The sequence below is a fragment of the Argentina anserina genome, chromosome 5 (assembly GCF_933775445.1).
Source record: "Argentina anserina chromosome 5, drPotAnse1.1, whole genome shotgun sequence".
Lineage (NCBI taxonomy): Eukaryota > Viridiplantae > Streptophyta > Magnoliopsida > Rosales > Rosaceae > Argentina > Argentina anserina.
The window spans coordinates 10,886,883-10,908,541 of NC_065876.1; the positions used below are offsets into that span (position 1 = coordinate 10,886,883).

The 21,659-nt window shown below is 36.4% G+C and overlaps 1 protein-coding gene across 1 annotated transcript; it reads right to left on the bottom strand.

Annotated features, from left to right (window-relative positions):
• Window positions 1-3,629: 3,629 nt before the first annotated feature.
• On the bottom strand, window positions 3,630-9,858 carry LOC126793633 (plasma membrane ATPase 1-like). Its single transcript, XM_050520210.1, has 21 exons — window positions 9,709-9,858; window positions 9,184-9,303; window positions 8,982-9,080; window positions 8,762-8,899; window positions 8,493-8,627; window positions 8,118-8,297; window positions 7,573-7,776; window positions 7,349-7,468; window positions 7,004-7,123; window positions 6,720-6,842; window positions 6,524-6,628; window positions 6,299-6,443; window positions 5,933-6,097; window positions 5,614-5,852; window positions 5,490-5,522; window positions 5,313-5,394; window positions 5,007-5,167; window positions 4,658-4,870; window positions 4,323-4,505; window positions 3,996-4,174; window positions 3,630-3,882 (listed from the first exon to the last, which is right to left on the bottom strand). Exons 1-21 carry the CDS (start codon window positions 9,766-9,768, stop codon window positions 3,789-3,791), a joined length of 2,898 nt encoding a protein of 965 aa, XP_050376167.1. The 5' UTR covers window positions 9,769-9,858; the 3' UTR covers window positions 3,630-3,788.
• Window positions 9,859-21,659: the final 11,801 nt, after the last annotated feature.

Sequence of the window (21,659 nt, forward strand, 5' to 3'; positions counted from 1 at the left end):
ACTTTCTTGGTGTGGAAGTTCTGCAATGCACTGAAGGCATTTATATTAGTCAAAAGAAGTTTGCAACAGAGCTACTTGAGAGGTTTGGAATGGAGCAAAGCAATCATGTAAATAATTCCATTGTTCCAGGGGTTAAGTTGTTTAAAGATGAAGGGGGAGTTAAAGTGGATGATACTTTGTATAAACAAATGGTTGGAAGCTTGATGTATCTAACTCTGACTAGGCCGGATTTGATGTTTGTTGTATGCCTTTCTAGTAGGTTCATGGCAAATCCCACTGAGTTTCATTATCAAGTTGTAAAAAGGGTGTTGAGGTATGTCAGAGGCACAGTTGAGCTGGGAATATTTTATAAAAGGAAAGGAGATGGGAGGCTGCTGGCTTACACTGACAGTGATTATGCAGGAGATGTGGATGACAGAAAGAGTACATCAGGGTATGTCTTCTCTTTGAGTGGGGGAGCTGTGTCATGGACATCCAAGAAGCAGCCTATTGTGACCTTATCAACCACTGAGGCAGAGTATGTAGTAGCTGCTTCTTGTGCCACACAAGGTATTTGGATGAAAGGAGTACTGGAAAGGTTAGGTCATTTACAAAACAATAAAATCACTATTCTTTGTGACAATAGTTCCACTATTAAACTTTCAAAGAATCCAGTGCTTCATGGCAGAAGCAAACATATAGATGTGAGGTTTCATTTCCTTCGTGACCTTACTAGAGATGGAAAAGTGCGTCTTGTTCATTGTGGTACAAAGGATCAGGTGGCTGATATTATGACCAAACTATTGAAGTTGGAGCAATTTGTGAAGCAGCGAGAAATGTTGAGAGTCTGTGAGGTTCCAAATTTAAACTGATTGCTCACATCAATTAGTTTAAGGGAGGATATGTTGGTATTTAGGTAGATTATTATCTGATATTTGCTTCTGAGTAGTGCAAGACGTGGGCTGCTTTGTCTTTCAGTTTTCTTTGTAAGGCTATTTAAAGGCCAGACTGCAAATAATGTAGATAGAGAGGTATTCTCCTAATTCCAGTTTGTGTAGTTATGCTTCTGATATCAACATCTAGAACGTATTTGGAAGCTAGCTTGCAGATTAAGCAAGTTGATTGTAAGTTACATAAACAACTGAACAAGTACAGCCAAGCAAGCAAGGCCAAGTTTAACAAAGTAGTTTTGGAAAAGGGGTGTGAAGAAAACGAGGGAAGTGACTACAATATATGCAATGACTTGGAAATTTAGAGCAGAAAGTCAGAGAAGGCGCTAAAAGAGATGGAAAATGCAGAAGGAGAAAGTTAAGCACAAACCTAAGTGAAGACAACCAATAGAATCCATGTTTAAAGCATGCATCTTATCTGGAAATCAAGATTTTTCTGGTGGGGATGCTTGTTTGATTTGTGGTGTAAAATGCGTGGGGTGCAGTTCTGATCTAGACAAATGGCCTAACTAATGCGTATACATGCATTATATGCAATATCATATAATTCATTCCAAACAAAGAGAAGAGCTTTATTATGTGAGATGGGAAAGATGATGAGGGAAGGATTGGTAAACTTGCCAAAAAGGTGGGAAGTTTTGGTAATGTGGGAAAGAGACATATAGGCCAGTTCTGACCCAAGGGTTGAGGAATGCAATTCAAAAATGAGGGTCTAGTCATACACGTGAATTGAAGGAAGTGGTGCATTTCATACTCATCATGGTCGGCAATGTGAAATTGCATTCCAGTTTTACTCAATGAGGGATTATAAAAGCTTAGACAAAAGATATAAGTTTTCTCTGAACACGTTCATGGCGCATAAACACACGATATTATGTGGAAGCATTAGCCCATTACATTATTGGTAACACATAGGGTGGTTCCATGCAAAAAATTATTCGAGTCCAGTTCAAACCTGCTGTTGAAATGTAATATCACACAACATGTGAATTCACTGAATTGCATAGACATGTTGGGAGAGCATTAGAGGCCTGTCACACTTTATTGGTCTGTTTCTCTATTCTTCTTCTTATTCTTCTTTTCTTTTTAGTTATATTGACTAGAGTAGTCCGGCTTCAGGGGCATCATATGTGATTAGGGGTTGGACCCGATTGGCTTATAGATGTCATGTCAACTGACAAATCCAAATCTGTAACTAATGTTAGCCGTAGCCTCGTAGGGATGCAAGTGGGGACATCTTTGTCTATCACCGACTCTTTTTTTTAATAAGACAAATTGTCTTTAATTTATTGAAATCAAACTAACAAATAAGGGGGACAAAATAACCTGACCTCCTATGTCTGATAAACTCCAACAAAGAGAATAAACAAAAACTCAATCCGGCATGTATACACTCACACATGCAAAACCATATATATAAAAAACTCTTAGCAAATAGCAAACCCTCAGCCAAGAAACCCTTAATTAAAGGACGGGATGAAGCTGGTAGCATTAGCAGACAGTTGTGAGATACCAAAAATAGAGAAAATAGACATATCGTGATGCTTCTTGTAAGGATGAAAAGAATGCATAGCAGACTCTCTGAACAATTCCAAAAGATGACGTTGGGCTTCCAACACATTAAAAATATTACCTTCGAAACGCACCAAATTTCTAGTGATCCAAATAAACCAAATTAGATTACAGAAAACTAGAAACCAAAGTTGACGTTTAGGTTTTGGGAACGCTGAAACACCAACATTATTAAACACTTCATCAAGGATACCCCAAGGCGAGAATGAATGAGAAAATAGAATGCAAACTCATTTCCATAAAGCCACAATTTCATAACAATGCAAAAGAAGATGTGTACCCGATTCCGCATGACTTCCACAAAAGGAGCAACGAGATAGAAGTGAAAAATCTCGCCGTTGTAAAACTTCATCAGTTAGTAAACGCTCATGAAGAGCTTTCAAAACAACAAGAGTTTTACGAAGTTGAATTGCTTTACTCCAGATCACTTTACCTCTCATATTCTAATTCTCTCTTTGAATGAAAGTTTTACCATTCTAAAAAATAAAGAAGTTATATTGATTGGAGGAGGATCAAAGGCTAATCTATTGGCTAACAAGTTTCTGTGTGCAGCATCCTGTAACCATATAGACTAAGCTAGGATTTAGGTACAAATTAATTAATGATTGCTTACAAGGATCACAATATCTCTCAAGATATTTAAAAATATATATTATGCAATAATTTTAGTGGTTGTGGTGGAATGATTGTTGAGATGGATAGGGACTCTTTTGTGGCCATTGTATATGCTGGCATTGTGATGCATGGATGCTAGGGATGGGTCCCAATTACTAGAAAGAGTACTTCTATACTGAAACATTTCCTAATGCAGTAGAAAATGAGATCATTTCTCTTATACTTCTGCGGTTTTTGCGATAAAGCCAATGTCATCAACACTATCAACACATAATAAACAAAGAGATAACATTGGAACAATAATGTTGAAGTGGGAAGAGTTTCAAACAATGAATTAATATTGTTGTAATCAATGTCATTAGAAGAAATATTTCTCCAACACTACTTCAAACCGGGAATGTGTATATTAGTAGTTTAGTACACTTATCAAGTTGTGTCAAATGATGCATTTTTCTGTATTTAACAAGGTATGTATGGAGATTATATCAACATGAAAAATCGGCGATCATGAAAGGGAAAGCTCTTATTAATTATATTATTTGGAATCGTCAAGATACATGTGCCATCAAACTCGTACATGGAAAAAGATTGATAACAACAAAGAAAACAAAGGGGGAAAAATCAAAGTGGAACACAATGAGGGAATAGCTGCAAATGATGTGGAAAATGAGTTTAGACTGTGTAATGTGGGTTGACTTCAATGTCCAATCCCCTTAACTTTGCATAGGACTCCACCTTTCCTTTGAGAGTGTGAAGTTCCCTTAGTCTGCATTGTACAGCAGAAAACATGAGCAAAGTTTATGCATATCCATGCTGTTATTACTAGCTTGAAGAAAAATTGAACTAGCTAGCAATATCCAAACTTGAAAAGAGACCAACCTTGCAATCTCTGCCCGTCGTCGGGCTTCTTCAGCCATCATGCTAACGTCCCTGAATGTATGCCTCTCATGGAAGATATTTGTGTCCATAGTTGGAAGGCCATGAAGTGTACGCTGTTCTGTTGCCCATGCAGCCTCACGAGCTTCCCTACCAAAGTCCTTTTGGGTGGTGAAAGCCGTCTGCAGAAACATAGATGATAGATGTATATAAGTACTCTTAGAAAGATTAATAGAAGCCTGTATAGGAGTCTCGAAAATCAAGCACATACTTTTGTTCGATCTAGATGTCTAATCAAATGCACAATATGGAAGGATTGAACTCACTCACCCTTTTGTTCAGTACCAAACTCCAGGCCCTTCCACTGAGAGCATACCGTACAAAAAACTTAATGGGATCAAGAAGCATATAAATTATAATGTTGTACACCCAAACAGCTCCAGTCCAACCCCAGCCAACTTTATGAATTTGAGCAAATTTTATGGAAACCTCAGCTGTTATTACTGTTGCAACCTGTGAGCATGAAGCATTTCATAAAATATGAACCTTTGTTAGTTTGCTTGTGAAGAAACGAATGCATGAACTCTGAATAATATGAAAGCATTATGTGATCCCACATAATTTTTATCCAATATTATTTCTTAAAAAGGGCAAGAGATCATTACCATTTGAGCAATTATGAAGGCACTAACAAGAAGAAGACCAGGTCTTTCCATGAACGACCAACCTCTGGAGCGAGTTACAAAAATTAGAGCCTGGCTGATGGTGCTAACTTGAAGGTACACAACAGATGCTAGCTGGCCATTCAGTGTCTTTGTATAACTGGAATCATTGCGATCAACAAGTTCCTTGAAGTTCGGTTTGACACCAAAATGTTTCTAAGAGACAGATAGAGATGTTAATAGAGTCTTCGATCTTTGCCATCAAGTATAGAATATGAGCGCTCAAAATTATATCTAGACCTAACACAATAAGCATTCAACACTGATTACATATGCAGGATGGCAAAATTACCGGGAAGAGGTGGGTTTCGTAAATGATATAGAAAAATATAGCTGTGGTAACAGCAAGGTAACTCCCTAAGACAATCCCAGTTGCAAATATTTCACTGAGCTTCCAACTGTCTGGAACTGGAGATGGCTTAACCTTGTCTTTGGATATTGTCATAATAGTACCTGGAAAATAGTTCAAAGTTCAAATTTATGTTCAGCACCTGGAAAATAGTGAAATAACTGAAAACAATAATAGAATATGAGAATTATTCAAATCAACTGGATTACAGACAAAGCCAAAAGAACTGGAAAGGTTAGTAATGCTCACCATCATTAAGAATGGCTATGATGAGGACCATAAAAGGAGGGAAATCGAATCTCCAGAATGCAGTTAGCAACAAGAAACCTAGCTGTTATACAAAATTACAAACACAGTTAGAAATGAGAACTGAGAATTATGTTTGTTTGTATGTTACATAATCTAATGTAAATACAAAATACTCACCACAATACGTATTGTTATCGACACTGCATATATCTGAAAAAGGAAACCATAACATAAGCAATTAGTGTAATCCTGACCAGGCTGGTCCAATATCTATAACAATGAGAAGAGAGAATCCCCTTACTGTGTAGTTCTTCATTCTCTGAAAGATTGCACGGCTTGTCAGAACAGCACTAATAATAACACTCAATCCAGGTTCTGTTAGTACTATATCAGACGCACTACGAGCAGCATCTGTGGCGTCTGCCACAGCAATTCCTATGTCTGCTTTCTTCAAGGCAGGTGCATCATTAACTCCATCACCAGTCATTCCAACTATGTGCTTCTTAACTTGTAATCGCTGAACAATCTCATATTTATGCTCTGAAATAAAGCCTCCAGTCAAATAATAGCAATGCAAAGCATGTTAGGAAATTGTAACGCAAGTTTGTAACCAACATTACCCGGAAAGACACCAGCAAATCCATCAGCATTCTCAATGAGTTCATCAATTTGTAGACTAGCATCTAAGCCTTTCTTATTTTCACCGAGCAATGAAGATGATGGATACATGTTTGAGCCCATCCCAAGTCGTCTCCCTGTCTCTTTAGCAATTGCCAGTTGATCGCCTTCGTAAAGTAAAACGAATAGAGCAGTCAGAAGAAAATTTAAATATTAATTATTAGTTAGATTTTGATATGGATGGAGTGAATCAATAATTATGTATGAAGTTGCATCAGAAGGCTAGACAAGTGAATCACTTGTATTACACTGACGTCACTGAGCAGTCCTCATAGAAGAGAATACAGGGAAAAGGTCATTTAAAATACCTGTAATCATCTTTACACTCACACCAAGATCTAGAGCTCTTCTAATAGTTTCAGCACTGTCGTGACGTGGTGGATCAAACAAGGGGAGAAGACCAATAAACTCCCAAGGTCCACCAGGACTGTCTTTGGTTCCAGCAGGTACTTCCTGTGTATTAAAGAAATAATCATTGATTAGCATCTAAGGAAGAAAATGTATTATCAGGGACATGATTATATTTCGGTTACCTGTTGTGCAACAGCAAGGGATCGAAGGCCACGTTCTGCAAATTTGTCAATTACAGTGTGTGCTCTCTTTTCAATATCTGATTTATTCCACGCCAAGTTGAGTATCTGCAAATTACACATAGAAGGTTTTGAAGGTTAGATTATTTTGTATGTGACTATATATGAAGTCAATATATGGAAATGATATATTAAGTACCTGCTCTGGTGCCCCTTTGCTCACTCTGTGCATTTTACCATCTTTGTCTAGGTATGTAAGTGCTGTCCTCTTATCAGTCGGATTGAAAGGAAGAAAGTGAACTTCTGTAATTCCGGCTCGTGCCTTACAATTGCCAATGAAGAAAACACCAGCTCAGTAAAGCCTTTAATGAAGAAATCACTATATTGAAATCACATATTCTTGTCTGGTTTCACCAAAAAAAAAATGTGACTTTCCACAAGCATATAAGAAGTGCATTAACATTCAGTTATATGATTTACTACCTCCTTAGAATCAGCCAGCATTGAAACAATTGCTGCATCAATGGCATCTTGATTTTCCAACCTTGAAGCTCTTGCTGCCATCAATACAACGGTGTCTTTTTCAGCATCTTTAGCAAAAACCTGCAACGAAGTGGAAGCCAAACGTCAACATAATCCAATATTCATTCCAAAATCTATATTTGAAGAAGATACAATAAGATTCATCTTTTTTTCCTTTTTTTTTTTTTCTAACGACCTAAGCAGCTGGAAAATTAATCATGATGCATACGGTCACAAGAAGGCAACTCCAGAGAACATGTATTTATTAATAGTTGAAGTTCATATGACAGGTAAAATAAGTATCACCTCTATCAAATTCTTGTCCACTGTTAACTTGTTGAGAGTTAAAGTTCCTGTTTTATCACTGCATAGCACATCCATCCCAGCCATTTCTTCAATTGCTGTCATTCTCTTTGTGATTGCACCCTGAAAGGAGACTCAAGCAAACTCCCACTTTAATTTCTGTACTAAATAGACCTAACTCAAAAGCTGAAATTTCATGTTTTTATATTAAACAAAGCTTCTTATACCTGCTGAGACAAACGATGAGAGCCAATGGCCATGGTAACGGAGAGAACTGTTGGCATAGCAATTGGGATGCCACCAATAAGTAGGACAAGAAGGTTATCTATTTTAGTACGATAATTTCTTCCTTGACGAACTAGGATAATAAGTTCAATCACAATGCCTATAGCAATTGAGCAGATGCAAAAGTTTCCAATGCTTGTCAAGACCTGAAACAGGTAGTCAGTAATCTAAAAACCACTAGCAAATTCTCACATTCAAAATCCAACAAAATGAAATTGGTTATGCATCTGATCCCTATATGCAGACGATTATCATAGGAAGCCACCTATCAAATCTTAAAATTGAGTTTCGTAACTTCAGAATTATCAGAAGAATATGGATTGCAAGGAAACCACCTGGTTATGCCTTCATTGATTTTTTTTCCACATGAGAGATGTTGAGAGTGCTATATGCATGTGTCCCTATATGCACTCAATTTCAAGATTGGCTTCACAGTCTACCAAAACATGATTTGACTCAATTATCCCCTTAAGTTTATTAAACAAACCTTTTGAAAGTGCCCAACATGTGTTGTGTTTTCCACAAGATGAGCAGCTTTTCCAAAGAAAGTATGTACTCCAGTTGCAATTACGACTGCTTCAATTTCACCTTGTTTACATGTTGAGCCAGAGTAAACTCCATCACCTGCATGCTTACTTACTGGGAGAGACTCGCCTGTAAGAGCAGACTGAAGAGAAAAGAAAACAATTATTAAACTAAAAGAAGCCTGGAACTAAACGCCTGAAATAACAGAACAATAAGGTATAGTGATGCATCTTACCATATTCCAAATTTGGTACATATGAATAAACGATCTTGAGATACTGTATGATTCCAAAGTATGAATGAGAGTATAGGACATGATTTAATACACAAAAGCTACCTGGTCGATTTTCAAAGGATCTCCTTGAAGAAGGCGTGCATCAGCTGGAATTATATCCCCTAATTTGATACTAATAATGTCACCAGGAACCAGCACAGATGCATCTTCCTCATTCCATTTCCCATCGCGTAAAATCTGTTGAGAATTGGTGAATTGTCAATTTCACATGAAGATCACCAAAAGTCATTCTGAGTGGCAAAGGAAGAACATGTATGTAGTCAAGCGGTTGGTCGAGAAAGGAAACATAATTCATCAAAATGTAAGGTAACCTTTGCTTTTGGAGCAAGCCGCGCCATAAGGGCTGCAGCTGCATTTCCAGCATTGTTTTCCTCTATAAAGCTTATTGTTGAGTTGATAATGAGTAGTGCAAAGATTCCACAAAAATCCTGAAAATCTCTTGTCCTTCCCTGGAAGAAATTTTTTCTGAGAAGTCAGTCCAGAAACCTAACTTTTTTTTCTGAACAATAATGTGTACGTCTAGGCACTTACGCCTCCATATGCGAGAGTTATTGACATCACTGCAGCTGCTTCCATAACCCAAGACAAAGGATTCCACATAAAGCCCAGAAAGTTGAGTATTTTACTTTCCTGCAGAACAAAAGACAGTTATCAAGAAGAAGGTGGAGCCTTTGGAAAGAAAAGTAATTACAATAGACATAAAGATCACCAGCTGAAATCAGTTCTTTGAAACCTTTTTCTCTTGAAGTTTGTTATAACCAAAAACCTCCAGACGCTTTTGCACCTCAACAGAATTGAGACCCTCTGCTGTACATTTCAAGTGTTCAAAAACTTCCTCCACAGGGATGTTCTCCTGCCAGCATATTAAGTTTAGATAAGGCTACAGCCTTTGAAAAAATGGATTAAAGCAGAGATTCCTAGTCGATCAGGCATGAAAAAAAAAAAGCCTTAGTTCGTATTACACGCATTAGACTCTTTAAGCAACTGATGAAAGTAGTTAACACTCTCAAGCTGCGATCAAAAGTAAACAAAAATTGCTCCTTTCATCAGCAAACTATGATTGTTCCAAGAGGATTGTTGACAAGTTATTAATAACAGAAGTAATCGAATTGATCTCATGCGATAAGTAAATAGGTACTAGATGAGGAAATAATCTTGCACACCAGCTGGCTTAATTAATAGTACTTCATCAGCATAAGAATTGGGGATGGTTTAACACTTAAAGCCAACATAATGAAAATAGGTCAAGAACATTCACCAGGTCAACAGCTTCCTGCGTAATAGGCTGAAGAGCAATTGACGTATCCATTGCGGCCATAGAGTCTTAGCCTCAACGAGAAACACAAGGATGGAAAACCTGTAGAATCGGAAAGTAGTCATTACAAGATGTTGTGTTTCAAAACTTATTTAAAAAGAGCAAATACACAAACATGTATATATGGGTAGGTCTTCTAGTGATTCCTCCAACTTCTTGAGACCATAGCTTCTTATATGAGAAATCAGGGCTTCGATATTTCTACAATTTATTAAAATTAATCCTCTTATTCATCATTACCTGAAGGAAGTCAAGGAACTAATATGCACAAGCATGGACTGAGTCTCTAATGCACCTCACTACTGGTAAATAATCTCATGATTCCTATCTCGCTTGTCAAAGATAATATATATAAACATGGAAGACTAAAATGTAAACATACAGATTAACCAAAAACTCCCAGAGACATTCATTCAAACAGCTGGTGGCAACACAAACACAGCCATCAGCAGAAAGGTGATTAAGATGCGAAAAAGTACCGAATCCAGTACAAGACTCAAGCAGACTACTTTGTCCACTTGAGATAATCACCAAACACCAAAACCCTTAAAAGCGAGAAGCCGAAAACGAGGGAGAGAGTCTGCGAATGGAGAGAGTGCTTGGAGAACAGAAGAAACAATGGAATATATAAGAGTCATGCAAGCCAGGGATCCACCATATAAGACATGAGAGATGAAAAAACAAGTATGCCAGTGAGAGACCAGATGATGATGAGGGCTTTTCACCTTCGAAAGAACAAGACAAAGATTGAGCATCTGAAACAACGTCGCCAGCATCAACATAGCTGCTCAAACAACTCATCTGCTGTTTGGAAAGATACGAGAAATTGACGTCGATGCATGTGATGATCATTGGATGAACGCTGTTGCAGATGGTGACAAATTGGCAGAGCCGTACGGGTTGACATACTCTTTGGGCTTAACGAGTGACGTCCTTAGTCGTCTCGGTACTTTCTTGGTTGGGAGTTTGGAGTCTTGTTTTGATAATAACACAAAGGTCGACATCACGGCGCGCAGTCTATCTAATACTCGATTCAAATCCCGGAAATAACTTTGAGTACAACAACGGTTTTTTACTTCATTTTGTTTTAATTATGCCACTAATCCCACCATGGTGTTTGAAAACCTTTGTCACAGATTGGACTGTTGGGATTTGGAAACGTAATCAAGGTGGGATTTCTTGTTTAATTTGGGTATGGACAATCTAGATCAAATGTACTTTTTTATGTTTGTGATTAATATATAAGCAAGGATTTGTGTTTTGCAAGTAGCAACGTCTCTTGAATACCATTAACCACTGAGCTCTGATCAGGTTACCAAACCGATAGGCAAAGTGGTATTGCGTGTAGTAATTTCTCTGTTATCGTACCACTTAATGATGGATGCTATATATGTTGAATCACTCAACCAATTTCCACTGAAGAAAGAATAAGCTTGAATCTAATAAATTACACATAGCAAATAATGGAGTTCATAAATTTGATCGAGTCACCCAAAAGTTGAACAAAATTTCACAACAAATGGGTTGTTCTTCCAATTTCATTAAACAACGTGTTGATGATCGAGTTGTTCTTCTAATCACAATAAACAATCACGTACGGTTCTATCAAGTCATGCGTGGTTACGGTTATTATAAGGATAGGGACTAATCCTGATCATAGGGATCAACTCCAATTGTACTAAAGGGACTCCTCTGTACCAATTGTACGATCGGATTGAATTTGACAGTACCATTGCTTGGCATCCTTTCGAGTAAAGGAAAACGTACAATACCAATGGTAATCGTTACTACTCTATTTTTCATAGAAATAATCAATCAAAATGCTCGTGGTTTTGTTTCTTGCGTCCTCAAAATTCCTCTAGCCAAAAGTTCTCTTAATATCTTGGGCCACGAGTTAAATTATACATGATCCAAATGGTAACTGAATCACCGTGTTTTAACGTTTATTCTGGTTTGAGCATGAGAACAAAAAGAAATTGATGAAAAAGACTTGCAATAATGCCTATGCATGCTTCTTTGTTTCACAATGAGAAAAAACCAATGCGAGTCGCATTAGTGAGAGATTCGATATACTGAACTGGTATTGGCTGGAAAGCTTATTGTAATGGGAACAAGAATATAAGTTTGGCTTCAAACAAAGCCTCCAAGCTTACCACGAAATCCATCTCGATCATCATATATTATTTCCGATACGATATGGTTTTTCTACTACTATAAAGCGAGTTTTCAAAAGTTTCACCAAATTGTGAACTGTCAAATTTATCCCTCTATAATTTTATCCTCATACATAGACAAAAAACCAATTATGTAAAAATACAAATATATCACTAACGTGTTTTACTAAAATTATCATTCGTATAAAACAAAATTACATAAAATCTTTTCAAGAATACACTTCAAATAAAATTCTGCAAATCGTGCGATCAAAACACGTGCATCACACATGTACGAGGCTAGTATAGATAAAAACAACAAAAGTTAGACCCACACGGGTAAACTTATATGTTAAATTTAAATTTGTCATCACGTCTGTGAAATAACATAAACAAATGGACATGGAATCGGTGCCGGCCATGGGGAGTGCTGCTAGTGCAGTCACATAAGGCCCCCTAATCCGGCCAATGCCCCAAATTCAGATTTTACAAAACACTAAAACTCTAATAAATACTTATTAAAACTATTTTATACATATTATGAATTTATCTCTCGTTGGCAATAAATTAAGCTTACATTTTCTTTGCTAAGTTTGCAAACGTCTTGAGTTCAAGACCCAACACTCACATTTTAAAAAATATATATATTTTCTAAATCAGCGTATATTATAATTTTCAATCGATAATTTGATACTTTAATTTAATATTTGCGTAGAAACACCAGAAAGCCCCCACAATCATATTCTTGTTATTACCTATAGAATTCTCAATGGCTCGTTGATACTAGAAAATATCAACTAAACTCATGAAAAATAGAAGAAACAGTGAACTAATTCATATCTTAAAAGGGGGCTTTTGATAATTTCTTATTAAGGAACCACAAAAATAAGCCAATAAAGTCGTTAATTTATAACAAAATCTCAATGAAAAATCAAATGCTATCTTTTTTTTAATAATCATTTTTATATAAGCCTCATTTCAAATTTCGCATTAGGCTCTCGAATGCTCAAGACCGGCCTTACATGAGATGATGAGAACTAGCTAGTTAACTAGTTTTGTGAAATGACACCTGTTGAATACATCTCTGAGATTCAAACCCCAATTTTTTGTTGTGTACTTGGTTTGGAAACTGATTTGCCTATAAACATATTTGGATGTGAGCGGACTACTCGAGAGATTATATACGCATGATTGCTGTTGCGGTTATGGAAAATGGAAAGGGCCGGGTCAGAAATTGTCACGCTTTTTCTACGTACAAGTATCAAAATTAGCATTACTCTAACTCAAGTTTACATTAGAAGGAAAGTAGATGCCATGATGTATTTTCTGATGGAAATTGCATGGTTTTAGAAAACTTCTAAGCTCACAGGCTAATCATTTGTTGGTATATCAAGTCAGAACGCTTCCTTCTTGCATTTTATACTACTAAACTAACCCTAAAATTTCAAGCTTAAAAACTCAAAATTTCAAAGTCGTTAAACACTAAACAATTTCAATGAAATCGAAATCATTTAAAATGCACAGCGGATCATTACTGAGTTCTCAGTACAACTCAGAAAACTAATTATTACAACCCAAATTATAATTCAACATTACATAAGATGGAAATGTAATAATCCTCACAATCTCTCACAAATCTCACAAATAAATCCACACCAATTCTCACACACAAATCCACGCTAAAAACCTCACCACAAGCAGGATACGAATGACTTCGAGTCTCCGGAGTCATCACTCAATCTCCACTAGTCAACACCTGCGGAATTATCCCCTACACCATCGAATTGGTGCACCGGGATTGTAAACACAAACCCGGTAAGCTTATAGCTCGTATGAGTAAAATGAAAATATATTTCGCATATCAATATATATACGAAAAATCACAAATCAGCAAATATAAATGCCCTCATGAGTCAATGGACGGCCCATCTGGTTGTCCCAAAAATATATGAAATGAAAGTGCGCATGAGAAATCGGGCAACCCTTCTGGTTACCCAAAAACATTTATAATACGGGTACTAATGAACGCTGGTACACATACGTTACCCCTCACGTAGTACACCGCTGATATTGGGTAACCACCCGCTACCCAATATCCAAAACAATCTGAGTACTCATGAGCCGATAACCACCCGTTACCTCACATGCAGTACTACGGCAGACAGACTAGAGCTCTAACTGTATCGTAACTTTCGCCCGGCCAAAGGCTAGGTTCCGACTTGCCAAACACGTACAATAATCTCACATCATATTGTACAAAAATCAAGTCCGAAGACAATCAACATTTTAACAATCTCCATGTTAAAATTCATATACAATAATCTCACATCATATTGTACAAATCAAAATCACATGCTCGATAATATCTTGTCATCGAAATGACATCATCACGATAAAATCATAACAGTATATTATATAGCAAACTATATATATATGTACTTATTTACCATTTATACAATATATATAATCTATTATATCATATACATGTCATAATTCATAAACACGTCCGAAGACAAAACGTTTAACAACACATTAAAATCACGCACAATAATTACACCTCATATTGTACAAATTAATTCACATGCTCGTCATATAATTCTCGTCTTCGAAATGACCAATTCCAATGAATTCATAACAGTATATAATATAGCAAACTATATATATAAGTACGTATTTACCATTTATACAAATATATATATTCCACTATATCAGATACATGTCGTATTTCAATATTTAAAACTCTTGCAAAAATCTTGAATTCACCGCAAGGGTTGATTCGTAAATATGTGAGATTTTACTCACCTTATCGACTCGAGCGTAATTCCACAATTTCCGAAGATAATTCCGTTCCTTGATTTATCGATCACCTTTAAAAGATAAGAAAAGAATTTAGAAACGTTTCGTAAACCTTTAAATGCCGTAACAGTAATAATCGGTTACTGTTCAGCAATTTTCGGTTTTACGAATTTACTGTTCACTGAGTACTACTCACTGTTACTATTCACTGCATACTATTCACGTATTTACTATTTATGTATTAATGTATAAATACACATCTAATACGTATCTCTGTACGAATACATACTGTTTACGTATTTCTGTACATATATTTACTATTCAAATGTAAGTACTATTTCAGTAAATAATAATTACCAAATTACCCTTCCAAAATTACTTTTACCTTTACTAAAAGTAATTTACATTTACATTTACCGTACGTAATTAAAAATTACATTTACCGTACGTAAATCACCTTTTTACATTTACCGTACATAAAAATAAATTACAAAATTACCCTTTTCAGAAACACTGTTCACGCCGCCGCACGTGGCGGCGCGTGGGGTACACGCGCCACCAGCCGGCAGGCTGCGCGTGGGGCTCACGCGCCGACGCCACCAACATCGCGTATCACGCCACCGCCGCCCCATTCTCTTCTCCTTCCTCCCCTCTTCCTTCCCACGGCATCACACCGTGCCTAGGCACCACCATGCGTTCACACGCGCCGCCTAAGGCGGCGGCATCTCCTCCAAAACCCTCCTCCTCCAATCTCTTCCAAATCGCAACCAAACAACCACAAATCGACAATCAAGCACCACAACAACCTAATCATGCTAACCCTCACCTCAATTAAGCTTGGAGACCACCGGAGTTTGGCTTTGACACGGCGGAGGAAACGCAGCAACTTGGAGATGTTGGTGGAGCTCCGGCGCGGCGCGAGAGGGTGCGTCCTCCTTGGGGGTTGCCTGCGGAGGGTGGTGTGGTGCCTCCTAGGCCGGCGGTGAGGACCACGTCTCCCTAAGATGGGAGATCGGTGGTGAAGCCGAGAGGGGAGAGGGAGAATCGGGTGAGAGGGAGAGAAAGGAGGCGCGGGGTGGATGAAGGAAGTGGGTTTCTGAAAATGGAAACTCTATTTCACAAAGTTTCCTTTTATACCCCCCTCTAAAATCGGAAACTAACTTCTGTCGTTAATAACTTTTACGTACGACGTCCGATTCGAACGCGTCACATACTCACGAACTCGTATCGACGAGCTCTACAACTTTCGTGAAGAAAGTTTTCGCAACCGAGCAACGGAATAAAAGTCGATATACTAATTAAACGTTCCGAAAACATTTCCGTTTTCGTTTCGTAAAGTCGCAACCAATTCAATTCATTGTAATTAAATTTCACAACTTTATAAAATTTAATCAAACCAAATATCGTTTTGAAAAAATAGGGTTATTACAACTAATAATTGCTCATCCTTGAGTTGGGTTGTTCCCATCGTTTTCGTTGGAAGTTTCTTTTATAAAAGTTGAGAAAAAGATATACAATGTGCTCCAGAAGCCTAATATATTACCCTTCTGAAGTCAGATTGTTAGAACTTAGAACGTCTTCTTGTATGGGGAGGTAATCTACATGGCCCGTTCTTATGGTGTTCCCGTATTGTACACTTCCTCCGAGAGGCCCAATAGGATACTCGCGGCCTGAAAACATTAACGTAATTACCAAAATTATATGATAATGAGGTCTAGAACCACCTTCTAGTATTGATTATATATTTTAGTTCCTTTCATATTTAAATCGTTTTACTTCCCCGCATTTTCAATAATTGGATTAGCTTAGGCAAACTACCGTAATGATTTCCAAGTAATTTGCCTCAAAATTTTATTCACCAAACCATAAAAAAATCTTCCCTACAAATCTGATAGTAGCAGCTCATCGATCCTATTGTATGCTTAATTAGCAACAAAAGGCCAAAGCTAGCTTAGTCTCAATAAGAATGAATCGGCATATTATTTGGACATATTGTATCACTATCTACATTCTTGAATGTTGTAATAACAACAAAAGAGGTAAAAACAAAAATCGAGAACCAATCTATTGAGGGCAAGACGTACTATAGCTCGATCAAGCTTGTTCGGTAGTTCTGTCTTGTTTATATATTTACGAAGTATAGTCCGATTAGTCCCCTGGTGATAGGAGTGGAGTGGCTTTGCAAATTGTACATGGTAATGACAGCTCTAGGTATTGACCTACATTTGCACGCCTCCAATCAAGCAATAATTAAGTCATTTAGGTAAGGCATGCAATGAGGTCACTCGCATAACAGTCAAATTCAAAAGGTTCACTTGACTTCATATTGAAACTCTAGAATTGATATTCTGATCCATGCCACTAAATAAGTAAACAGTCAAATGTATATCGATCTACAAGGTTAATTTACGTGCGCATGCCTATTTGTTGAACTTCTTTGGCACTTATCAATCACAATCGATTATTACTGTAATCATAGTCATAATATAGCTCTCTTTAATTACAAGGGAGCTTAGTATATATATGTCATGCATGGTGGGGAGATGTAGTTTTTAATTATCTATATTTATCTATATACCAGAACATGCTTTGTCAACTAAAAAGTACTATGAAAAATCAAAAAATTCTTTTATACCATATATATGTTAAAATAAATTTTAATATTATAAGGATACCATGGTAAATAAATAAATACTGATAAATTAAAAGAAAAGAAGAGAAATTTCTCCACCACCTCAACTATCCCATCAGATAACTTCTCATCTTCTCACTTTGATAATCATCTCTAAAAAAACTATAAAATTATTTTACATATGCGATGGGTAAGGCTAGTATTATTATAACTAGAACATGATTTATCAACTAAAACAAGTTTGAAAATACGTATAGGTCTCTACATCATATATTAATTTAAAATTATGTTGAATATTTAAGGCATCAAAAGGTAAAAATAAAAATGAAAACAGAGAAAACAATTTTTCTTTTTACAAATAAATTCCATGTGATGTAAGTTCTGTAACTACCCCCGCTATCACTACCACTACTTTGTAGTAAATCTCTAATTATTCTGAAAAAAAAAATATACTCATCGGGTGTGTATTGATTATCTCTCAAAAGAAGAAGACCAAAAGAAAAAATGTTAAACATCTGAATTACCAAAGTGGACTAGACAGCTCGCTTGTAAAGCCTTGGTCTCTTTTTTATTGTTGTAGGCAGCACTAGTATTCTTTTTTTATATTTTTTGTAGTTTTTATATGAAACTTATTCTTCATGTAATTTTTATACTTATAACTATTTGTTTTTTATTTAAAAAAATCAAAATAAACGACATGTATTTTTACTAATAATATTTATAGTTGGAATTTGCTCAAATAATTTTTGGTTAAAGCATTTTTTAAATAACGCTATAAAATATTAATTCTATAGAACCACGATTTTTTTATGCACGAGTACACTTAAATTCTTGGCTCGCCACTGGTCATCATTTACTTATCAATCAATCTTTCTAACTTCTTCTGTAGAAACACATGTTCGACGTCCTGTGAGTAGTCTGAATCTTAATTACTTAAAAAATAAAATCGATATCTCAGTCTAGCAATATCGATCACAACCTTGTATCTTTAGGGAAATCCGATTCTTTTCTTGTAGCATATAATAATGCTGCGGCTGGTAGGTTCCTGATCAACATCAAGGCGCACGACCCAAGCTGAATAATAAATATAGTCAGCAAACAATTAAAATTAGTGAATATACCACAATGAATAGTTAATTAAGTATTCTTATTGCATTATTTGCATGTACATGAGTAGATTAACTCGATCAATTAGTTCCTTCCTTCTTGGTAGAAAATGACCGGTACTCTTTCCAATAAACAAGAGTGCTTGATGAAACGATATCCTCTTTTACGGTTCTCTTCGGTCTTCATTTTGTACGAGTCTTAATTCTCGTGGTCTGTGACAGTTCTCTCACTCTCAATAGATGATCTGATAGGGGCGGATCCAGAATTCAAAAGCCGTCTAGGCTAATTTATATACCACACTAAATTTTTTTTTTTTAGGTTTAGAACTCAATGGATGAATGATTCTCACTTATGTAACTTTCAATCAAAATATACACCGAAAAGATGTAAAACGAAACTTTGTGAATTGAAAACTACAAACATCACAACATTGCAAGTATGCAATAACAAGCTAACTAAACGTACCCTACGAGGCTCCCTCAATTTTCAAACTCTTCAATTATGGAATCATTATCAATGATATCGGCAAGTTTGTTCAATATAGAGAATCATTAAATTATCAAGAAAAGAAATCCATTCAGTTGGCAACTATAGAACCAGGTAATTGTATTGAATCATCGCAAAACACTCACATAAAAGAAAGCATCAAGCAATTCATATCTTCTTATTATCTTAAACTATTGAGACCTATGACACATTTATTAATTTGATCATAACATACAAGGAAGATGAAAAAAAATATCTATTAAAACCATATACAACAAACACAATCTTGACGACAAGAAAGAAGACCAGACAACAAAACTGACAAAAATTCCAAAAATCTTTGAAACAAAGCATTAAAACCTCAAATAAGCGTCACCAAAACAAGCAAGTGAAGCCACACGTACTAAACTAATCATGTAGCCTTAAATCAGGCAACACTTTGACATATTTTTAACAATAAACTGTATGGAACACTCAAAAATTTAATTAAAGAATTGGGAATAGTGGAATTGAGGCATAGAGGGTTATGAAGCAATTGCTGTGTGCGAGGTGCGGTAGAGAGTTGGTATCTTGTGGCTTCAAACGATACTCATAGATTTTTTTAGTGGACACCATATAATCATATATATATCTGATGGTTTTGTACCTAAAATCTCGTACGGGCTCAAGCCCATATAGTCTTCCACTTCTCTCTGCCCCTGCTGATAGGCTTTGTAAGGTTGCACTAACATAATCAAATGCGAAGAATAAATTTTAAGAACAATACACGAACTTTTGTCCACTGATAATTGTAGTTACTAGCATGCCATTATTAAATTTATGAAGGGTACAAATGTATATTTCATCCCCACCTCTTTCTTTTTTCACCTTCTCCCTCTCCATCACTTTCCCTCTATATTTGCCATGCCTGAGAAGATGAGAAGAAAAGAAAAATAAGCCAACATCTCAATCGAAACCAAGTCAGTGGCAACAACGATACCAATTCCAACCAGATATGGGTTCGACTCAATGAAGGATATGACAAGATCGAGCTACGATTCACAGCGGCTTTCTCACGTCAATGGTCCAGATCCTTCTCGCCCTCGTTGGAAATTCACAGTATTTCCGTGAGAGAGAGAGAGAGAGAGAGAGAGAGAGAGAGAGAGTCGGCAACGACTTCTAGCGTGTGGAGTTAGATGAGAGCTTCAGCCTGAGGCTACTTCTTGCGTTTGTGTCTAGGTATCTCCACCAACCATCACTTTTGTGGGTGGTGTTGACGATCTGCACTTCAAAATTAAAATGGACCTTAATTAACATTTTGTTTTGGGATGATGATTAATGGTCACAAAACTTTCTTTTGTGTGGATTCATTTGAACTTAGCTTCATAACCTTCCTTACAGAGAGAGACAAAATGAGAAGAAAAAGAACGGATTGAGAGATCGAATAGGACCGCTGAAAATGTCATCACTGAAGAGACAATATTAACCCTGAAAATATGACGGAAATTATACAAACTAACGGATGTATCTAAAATGTATCGAGTTATATAATGCATGTACTAATGTGATAGTTTCGAGAGTTAAGTTACTACACTTAGTAGTGACAAAAGTCAATATACTATTTTTAAAATTTTCTCAAATGGAAATGTTGGACTAATTAACCGGAAAACAAAAACTAGGTAAGCTTTGTCAACTCATCCATAAAACAGACACTAAAAGGGAGTAAAAGATCATTACCCAGCATGTCATAGTATCCGTCCAATTTCAATAACCTTCAAATAAACAGAACTCATGCGGTGACCTTTATTGGCCGGTAAGTTGTAAATCTAACATTATAAAAATCATGCATTCGAATCTCGTATATATAAGCGCGGTGTGGGCTCTGTGGGAAGAAAACCAAAACATGCAATAATAGAACTCAAGGCATACACATAGCGAGTTTGGTTTTGATTGATGATTAATAATTACATCATATCTTTTTGTCTGTGGACTCTGATCATATAAGCTGGCTAAATTGTTTCAAAAAGTAGTACAACTTTCATTGCAAATATATAGTTGAAAACCAGCACGCGATCGTTGTTGAAGGAAATGAAAAGAGAGGTTAGAGCATCCGCACCCATAAATTGCATTTGCTCAAGCAAATGGTAGGGCCAGAAGCAAATTTTGCTTCAAGCAAATCGATTTCATATTTTGATCAAGCAAATCGATTTTTTCACACACCCATTTACAATTTGCTTGAGCAATTCAATTTTGTCTTGTTGTGAAATAATTAAATTTTTTTATCAGATATATTTACAACCAATAATAATGTGCCACGTGTCATTATCGACTCGATATTATTCAAAATTTCCGATAAGATTTTCGACTAATAGATAATTGACACGTGTCACTACCACGTGTCATTGTCGCTAAAATAATTGGAGCAGATTTCCGATAAGATTTTCGACTAGTAGAGAATTGACACGTGTCACTGTCAGCAAAATAATTGGACCAAATTTCTGATAAGATTTTCGACCAATTTGCTATAAAAACGTCTAATATCACTCATTATAACTCATCCTTCAATCTAAACACTTAGCAACATTTCCTTGTTCATCACTCTGATGAATCCTTTCAGCTTTCACAATTTTTTCAGGCGGAGACAACGTCAACAAGAAGAGGATGACGATATGGAGCAATCATTCGTGAATCAGGTGGTCATGCGGAAGCACAACACGATGATGAATCAACACGATCAAGCG